This window comes from Balaenoptera acutorostrata, chromosome 3 (assembly GCF_949987535.1).
Source record: "Balaenoptera acutorostrata chromosome 3, mBalAcu1.1, whole genome shotgun sequence".
Taxonomy (NCBI): Eukaryota; Metazoa; Chordata; class Mammalia; order Artiodactyla; family Balaenopteridae; genus Balaenoptera; species Balaenoptera acutorostrata.
Window position 1 is genome coordinate 106,056,459 of NC_080066.1, and position 8,209 is coordinate 106,064,667.

General features: G+C 46.9%; 1 protein-coding gene across 1 annotated transcript; it reads right to left on the minus strand.

Annotated features, from left to right (window-relative positions):
* Nucleotides 1-2,299: 2,299 nt before the first annotated feature.
* PSMB5 (proteasome 20S subunit beta 5) lies at nucleotides 2,300-7,943 on the minus strand. The gene is made up of 3 exons (XM_007180554.2): nucleotides 7,719-7,943; nucleotides 6,680-6,986; nucleotides 2,300-2,806 (listed from the first exon to the last, which is right to left on the minus strand). Exons 1-3 carry the CDS (start codon nucleotides 7,914-7,916, stop codon nucleotides 2,520-2,522), a joined length of 792 nt encoding a protein of 263 aa, XP_007180616.1. The 5' UTR covers nucleotides 7,917-7,943; the 3' UTR covers nucleotides 2,300-2,519.
* Between the last annotated feature and the right edge of the window lie 266 nt (nucleotides 7,944-8,209).

Consider the following 8,209-nt stretch of genomic DNA (forward strand, 5'->3'; position numbering starts at 1 on the left):
AGCAAGAGGAAGCATGGGGCCTCTAGGAGTGTTTTGCTCCCTGTTTAACCAAATTAGTCCCATCACCTACCCTGAGGAGTCGGACTTGGGTGTTACTGAGCTATCTGTGGAAGGAGAAATTGTCAGACATCACTTAAAAAGCCCTGGCCCTTGGATGCCTGGGAACTGCAGAGAGAAATTAATCTTCTGGCTATTTAAGGCAATTTCTTTTCCATCATCCTTTGTCAAGAGGACTGCACTGGGAAATTAATCTGATGGGAGTCCCTGAACTGGTACACTCCACTCAACAGCATCTCTCCAGTGCTGTGCAGTATCCATCATCCCTGCACAGGCAGAGACACACATCACTGCAAAGCCAACTCCCCACCATTCCCAGCAGCAAGAAACTGCAATTGCAGAGTGAGCGTCACTGGGCCTGGAGACTTGCAGTTTTCCTCTATCTCTGCTCTACTTTCTTTCCAGAAAACCTAACACAGATTGATCTCTTCCATTAAGCCAGTCTTTCTTTTATCCAAAATGCAGGAAGGCAGAGAAGCAGGGATATGCCAGAACACAGGACTCTAGGATATGCATTTTTTTGCCTGAACATAAGGACTCAGCCAGTGCAGAATAGGTGTTTACACTGAACAGCTAGACGACTGCAAAGTCAGGTGTGAGACAGCAACAAGGCAAGGGCAGCATTGCTTCATGACTATCTCTTCTCTCCAGACTGAATTTTCTTTCATGGGAAAAGAGCCCAGGGAGTCTCATGCTCTCTGGGGGTCAATGTAAAAGAATTCCAATCTTCAACTCTCTTTTCATCCTCAAGGTTATTTCCCAGGGCAGTTGTTTTCAAATTGTGTTCCTTGGGATTCCAAGAAGTTCCAGGGAGTATGCGTGGGGGGACGGGGGGGGGGGGGGGTGGCGACGTGGGAAGTGGCTGGAGGGGGAAGCTCAATGGTTGAGGCGCTGGGCCCTTCAACTCTACTTCAATCTGATTTGATTTCTTTCAGGGACTTGGATTTCTCCTAAGAGTTCATTTTTTCAAAAAGAGTTCTAATTTTGTAAAAGGTCTGCAAACGACTGTCCTAAGTGAGAGGAAGATGACCGTCTCTGCCTCTTGCAGCTAAGCATCTGCCGACGGCTGCGCAGAAGGGAGCTGTAGCGTGGTTCCTGCCTGCTTTGACTGTAGAGCAGGTCTAGGTCCACGCTGGCAGCTCCTCCGCTCCAGGGGCTCTGGAGGCACCTTTCAGCAAAATGAATCTCCTTAGGCACGAGAGTCATTTGTTTTCCAAACTCCCTTCTCTGGTCTCACTAATTCCCAATTTCCCTGCATTTCACAAATGCAATTAACAAGCCTCCATCAGTTCCTGGCCGACAGCCTTCATCAGTCAATACGGAGACTGCAGGAGGCTGAAGGGGGAGGGAAGGTGCAAGAAGGGAAGGTTGCTGCAGTATGGGGGAGAAGAGGCTTTACCCCTCTAGTTCTGTGGATAACCCTTCCCAGCCCCTTGGCCTCAAAAGACGACACTGTATTGTCACCCTCACCAACCACTTTCTTCCTTCTTGCCAACTAATACAAAGCAGTGTTTATGCCCTCCTCTCCCATTTCTTAAAAGTTTCTCCCATCAACCTCCTCTATCTCCTCTATGTCCTATGTCTTCTCTTTAACAGAAGGCCTTGCCATCTGCTGCCACCATAGCTTGGGAAGCCCCTCAGCGCTGGGTGTGATAAATCAGCCATCTCTCTGCTCTCAGCAGGGCCTCTTCCCCACCCACACGTTCCAGTGAAAATTTTGTGCCGCTTCCTGCCCAGGAGGCTATAAGTCCACCATCATCTCCGTCTGTCTCCCACACTGGCACACACTGGAGGGCCAGGACAGGGATCACCAGGCTGGTGGTCACTACTGCTTTCACACACACCTCTTTGTCCTCTCTTTTCCCAGGGTCAAAGCCTTCCCTTCCCAACTGGCTTACCCTCTCCACCTTTCTGCTCTGCATGTAGCATCAGCCTCCCCTCCCCCACCACAGGAGGAGAGCTTTTTTCCTCTGTAGCTCGGCCTGGTACAGCCCTGTGCATCTTTCCACCTCATCAACTTTTCATCTCTTTGCAAACAGAATCAGGAAGTCTCTCCCTTCTCCCTCCCTCTCCTTCTCCTTTGTTATTAGCTTCATGAGTGGGGACGTTAATGTATTCACTAGACAATGTCTTCACACCACTGTTTCCTGTAATTACAGTCACTTCCCTCCCACTGTCCCGGCTTATTTGACTGTAAAGTGCTTGGAGGGGGGACAGTGTGGAGAAAAGACACAACACAGGCTGAGATCGAGTAGTGTAATGTTAACATCCAAGAAAGTAAAACAAAGAATTACCTCTGCAGTAACTCATTAACAACGGGTAACACATGGAGGTCAATGCACCAGAGATTAAAAAAAATGATCGATACAATCAGGGACCCCTCCACTACAGGATGGGGAGCTGTACCCATATTACCAACAACAGTCACCCCAAGCAAGGCAAGCAGCCACATCTGCCCTCCTTCAGGGGGTAGATCCACTATACTTGTCATGTAGATCAGCTACATTGTCACTGGAGACTCGGATCCAGCCATCCTCCCGGACATGGTAGAGGTTGACGGAACCTCCTGAGTAGGCATCTCTGTAGGTGGCTTGGTAGATGGCTCGACGGGCCAGATCATAGGCCTCTTCCACCTCCAGGTCATAGGAGTAACCCCTATCCATGACCCCATAAGCATACACAGAGCCAGAACCTACAGAGAAGGTGGCCCCCGAGATCCGGTTTCCTTCACTGTCCACATAGTACAGGCCTGGAAAGAGAGATGAGGTTAGTAAGAAAAAAATGATCACCCCTTTTGACATCTGATTCATCCTCCAAGGCAACAGTTCTCCATTCCTGTTGAAACCCAGGGGAGACCAACAGAAATACAACAAAATAACACTTCTATAAAATTACTTAAAAAAAAAAGGTGAAGGGGCTTCCCTGGTGGCGCAGTGGTTGAGAATCTGCCTGCCAATGCAGGGGACACGGGTTCGAGCCCTGGTCCGGGAAGATCCCACATGCTGCGGAGCAACTAAGCCCGTGTGCCACAACTACTGAGCCTGCGTGTCTGGAGCCTGTGCTCCGCAACAAGAGAGGCCGCGATAGTGAGGCCCGCGCATCGTGATGAAGAGTGGCCCCCACTTGCTGCAACTAGAGAAAGCCCTCGCACAGAAACGAAGACCCAACACAGCCAAAAATAAATAATAAATAAATTAAAAAAAAAAAAAAGTGAAGAAATCGAATTAAATTTTAAGACTTCAGGATTCTACACATACCATCCCATCTTACCTCACATTACAGTAACTGCCTTGTCTGTCTGCTCTGTACAACCAAAAAGCAAGTATAATTCAAATGACTTAGGTTTCAAGCACAGAACTTCAGGCGCTGCGAGAGGTAATATTTAAGACAATCCTGGGATTTCCCTGATGGTCCCGTGGTTAAGACTCTGCACTTCCAATGCAGTAGGTGCAGGTTCGATCCCTGGTTGGGGAACTAGGATCCCACAGGCTGTGCAGCCAAAAAATGAAGGAAAAAAAAAACCAAAAAGACAATCCCAACCCTCAGAGTTTAGACTATCTGGAGCGCAAGGCATACATCACACAGTAAGAGAATAAAGCCTATAATTTTAAATCATATTGTAAAGACCTGCACTGTCCAGTATGGTAGCCACTAGCCACAGGTGACTACTGAGCATTTGAAATGAAGCTAGTACCACATGCTGGAGTAATAATATTTTGGATCTATTGGGTTAAATAAAATATATTATTAAAATTAATTTTCCTTTTTATTTTTAAAAATGTGGCTACTGTAACATTTAAAATTACATGTATGGCTCATACTATATTTCTATTGGACAGTGCTGGTACAGTGGTAGGCCAGGTCAACCGCCTATTTTTTTTATTTTAATTTTTTAAATTAATTTTTTTTGGCTGTGCTGAGCGGCTTATGGGATTTTAGTTCCCCAAACCCAGGCCCTTGGCAGTGAAAGCGCACAGTCCTAACCACCAGACTGCCAGGGAATTCCCCCAAGCACCAATTTTTATAAAGTTTTATTGGAACATAGCCACAGCCATTTGTGTATATATTGTCTATGACTCCTTTTTTGCTAAAACAATGGAGCTATGTAGTTGAGACAAAGATCATATAGCCTGCAAGCCTAGAATATTTACTTATATTTGGCCCTTTATGAAAAAGTTAGCCAACCTCTGGTATAGACAAAAGTTTAGACAAAGATGTAGTAAAATTTTTATCATTTCCATCTGCCCGCTGGGCCTCTCCAGCTGGATGCCTTTGTCACCAAATTCATATTTAAATTTCCTGTCCTCAAATACCTTCAGTGGTTCTCCATTACCTGCCAAACTCATCCGTCTTCTGCCCCACCAATCCACTTCCTTCTGTATTTTCAAGTTCTGTCAATGCATCACTAATCTTTTTCCTATTTCAGTGGTTCTCAACACTCACTATGCATCAGAATCATCTAAGGAAGTTTTTTTTTTTTTTGCCACAGCAAGCGGCTTGCAGGATCTTAGTTTCTGGATCAGGGATCAAACCCAGGCCCCGGCTGTGAAAGTGCTGAGTCCTAGCCACTGGACCACCAGGGAACTCCCAGGAAGTTTTTTAAAAAGATGCCTAGGACTTACCCCAGGTATTCTTTTTCAATTGGTCTGGGTGGGGGACAAGCACGGGGCTAGATTCTTAAGTTCTTCAGGTGATTATGATACAAGCCAGGTTGAAAAGCACCGCCCTTATCAGTGTTCAGGTTCCGATGGTTCTAACATGGAGCCCGTCCTCAAGTCCCATTGCCACTACCTTGCCTAGTCAGCTCACCATCTGGTTCCAGTTGCTTCACAATTAAACTAGACTTTAGTTCCAATTAAATTAGGTGTCCAGTTACTTCCCCCAAAATCTCATGCTTCTTCCCTGTCTTCTTTTGTTCATTCTGTTTCCTTTCTCTCATTTTCACATCCAGGAAAATGAGTCCTCCCCAATTCCCCCCATCAGAAGCAATCCCCCCCACCCCCCAAATTCCTTCAGCATTTTATTGGTTCTCTTTAAAGTGGCATTCATCTCATTCAGCCCTGCATTAAGTAATCTGTGATCCTTTCTCAGTCAGCTTGAGGCCAGGGGCTGACTCATCCTGAATGGGACAGCTTGTCAGGAAGGCTTCTTGAGATGGTACAATTTAGGTTATGCTATGACTTCCTGTATTTTCCTTGCTAGCCAGTTTCTGTACTCTTACACTGTTTTCCACCACCTGGGACCAATCCAATAGCTAAGGATTCAAAACAACATTTCTGAAATGCTACCCTAGACCACACAAGATGTATGGAACTGTTCTTTCACACTTTTCAAAGAGAAAAGTGTTTCAGTTTCCAAAGTAACAAACTGAGCTCCTCTATCACATGCACTTTTAAATCTCTCCTCATTCATCCTCTATTGAGTAATGAACTAATATTCTCCAAAGCAAATGAAAAAGTGGTGGGTCTCCTACAGTTGTTCAAAAGAGAAAAACTAGGCATTTAGAAAGCAGGTAAATGAAGGAATTCCCTGGTGGTCCAGTGGTTAGGACTCAGTGCTTTCACTGGTCAGGAATCCCTGACAGTTCAATTCCTCCTAGTCAGGGATCCCGAAAGCCGTGCAGTCAAAAAAAAAAAAAAAAAAAGGGGGCGGGGGGAGGTAAATGAATGAAGCAAAGCCAATAGGAGGAAAGATTAACTATTTTCAAGCACCAACGGGGGAAAAGTAAACAGAAGGTGACTAGCTGTATCCCAGCTTAACTAAAGGGACATTCAAAATTGGCTGAAGAAGAACTGATATCAGATACAAGACTGAATTTCCTGTCAAAGTTTTTATATACCAGAAAGAAAAATAGGCTAAGGAATTTCTTTTCAGAGATGACAACAGAACCTAGGTGATTATATCAAGCAAAGAAAGGAGATGAGCCCCAAAGGGCCCCCCTTCTAGGCCAAAGACTCTCTTCAGGAAAAAAGGGAAGAGAAATGACTAACTTTTGAGTAGGTACTTAGTTTCGCTGTCCAATATGGTAGACACCAGCGACATGTGGCTGTTGAGCACCTGAAATGGGGCTAATGACACATGCCGAAATGATAATATTTTAGTTATTTTGGATTAAGAGAACTGTTAAAATTAATTTCACCCATTTCTTTTCACTTTTTAAATACATCCATTAGAAAATGTAAAATTACATGTGCAGTTCACATTGTATTTCTATCAGATGGCACTGACTAGAGTTTTTATGTCTATTAGCTGATTTAATTCTTAAATACAACTCTTTGCAAGTCTTATCATTTTACAGGAGAGGCCAGAAGGAAACACATTATGTGTCAGAGACACTACATGCTTGACATGTATTACCTCATGGAACCTATGTAACAGACGATGAAAACAGTCTAAGAAAATAAGCAACCTGCCCAAGGTCAGAGGGGTGGTCAATGACACAGCTGATCTACTTCCCTGCCCCTTCCTACACTACAGCCCTTCCTTGAACAAACAGACGAAACGACTGAGAACTAACCAACACATCCCCAGCACTGACATACGCTCTTTCATTCATTTGTTCATCCAACCCCTCCTCTCTGTAGTGCCAGCCCAAGAATCACATGGTTGCAGCTTAACTCACCAGGGCCTCTCTTATCCCAGCCACAGATCATGGTGCCCATGGACAGCCCCATGCCTTTATACTGATACACCATGTTGGCAAGCAGCTTGGAGGCAGCTGCTACCGAGATGCGTTCCTTGTTTCGAAGCTCATAGATTCGACACTGCCGAGCCAACAGCCGCTCCCAAAAGCTGCAATCCGCTGCACCCCCAGCCATAGTACCCAGCAGGTAGGGGTTGATCTCTATCACCTTCTTTACTGTCTGGGAGGCAATGTAGGCACCTGCTGTGGCCCGGGAGTCTGCTGCAACAATGACTCCATGGCGAAACTGTTAAGATCAGAGGAAACACAAAACAGGCCACATGAGACCACAAAACATCATCTTTGACATTTCTTTATGCATCAGTGCAAACCCAGAACATCTCTGTCTCCGCCGTTTTGTACTTCACAACATACTTTCACTCATATTAATGTCACTAGACTTTCACATCAATCCCTTGACATGGGATTACCTTCAGTATTACCTTCACTTGATGGCTGAGGAATGAGATCGAATGACCTACCCTAGATCATACAGCCAGTTATTGCAAAGCTGGGCCAGGAATCCCAATTGTCTGGCTCCTAGTACAGTGCTTCCTCCCACCAACCTTCCTCCTCAAGCCATAACGTTTCGGTAACCCTGGCCTATCGGGGCTACTCAGTTTCTAAAACCTTTGGTGGTTAGAACAGCCTTCCCTCTGCCAGTGTTCACTGCTGCTGCGTCCTTTCCTGGACAATAGCACCCTGGGGTCGCCTAGGTATCAACCCAAGCAGCCTCGGGCTCCTTCTCCCAGTTACCACACTCCCCGCCCTTCCAGCCCCGTCACCCCCCACTCCGGCCAGAGCGAGAACCGAGGCCTCTTGGGGCAGTGAGACAGCGAAACCGCCGCGGTTGGGGTGAGAGGCCCGAACCTCCGTCTGGGTTTCGTGGCCGCGACCACCGCGGGTTCCGGACCAGCTGGGAGGTCGGGAAGGGCGCGGGCGCGCGGAACTCTGCCCGGCGCGACGGCTGGGTCCGCACCTTGAAGGCCAGGGTGGTGGTTCCATGAAGTATTTCGATTCTCGGCTCCTCTGGGACACCCCAGCTGGGCGCGACCAGGCTCAGCCCATCGCTGGGACTCCCTGGACCCAGGTCCAGCAGATCCGCACGACCCCCGAGCCCGAAAAACCCGCGCCGGTTCACGGGTAACGGCCTCTCCAACACGCTAGCCAGCGCCATGTCTAGTAAGGGCAAAGGGAACTGCCTGCCAGAACGCCTAGCAAAGAGCGGCCGGGCAACGCCTCGTCGTCACAGCTTCACTCCCTATTAAATCTATCACAGGGAGCAACCATTTTAACTCCTGGCAACCACGCCTCCAAACACAGGAGCCAGACGCGAGTGATTATTTTCACCGAGGAGGAAAAAATAAATGGCTTCACTCCTCTTAAATTACAAAGGGATGTGGCTGCCATCTTGACTTTGGTCACGTAAACAACACGGGATTAGATTAACCTCAAATTCATAGGAAGCAA

What these genes read in the sequence shown, in the direction of transcription:
- PSMB5 (XM_007180554.2), bottom strand. Translation starts at nt 7,916, where the DNA reads ATGGCGCTGGCTAGCGTGTTGGAGAGGCCGTTACCCGTGAACCGGCGC. An exon ending in CCACCACCCTGGCCTTCAAG is followed by an intron (nt 6,987 to 7,718) that starts GTGCGGACCCAG and finishes TGATCTTAACAG; the next exon opens with TTTCGCCATGGAGTCATTGT. An exon ending in CTGGGATAAGAGAGGCCCTG is followed by an intron (nt 2,807 to 6,679) that starts GTGAGTTAAGCT and finishes CTCTCTTTCCAG; the next exon opens with GCCTGTACTATGTGGACAGT.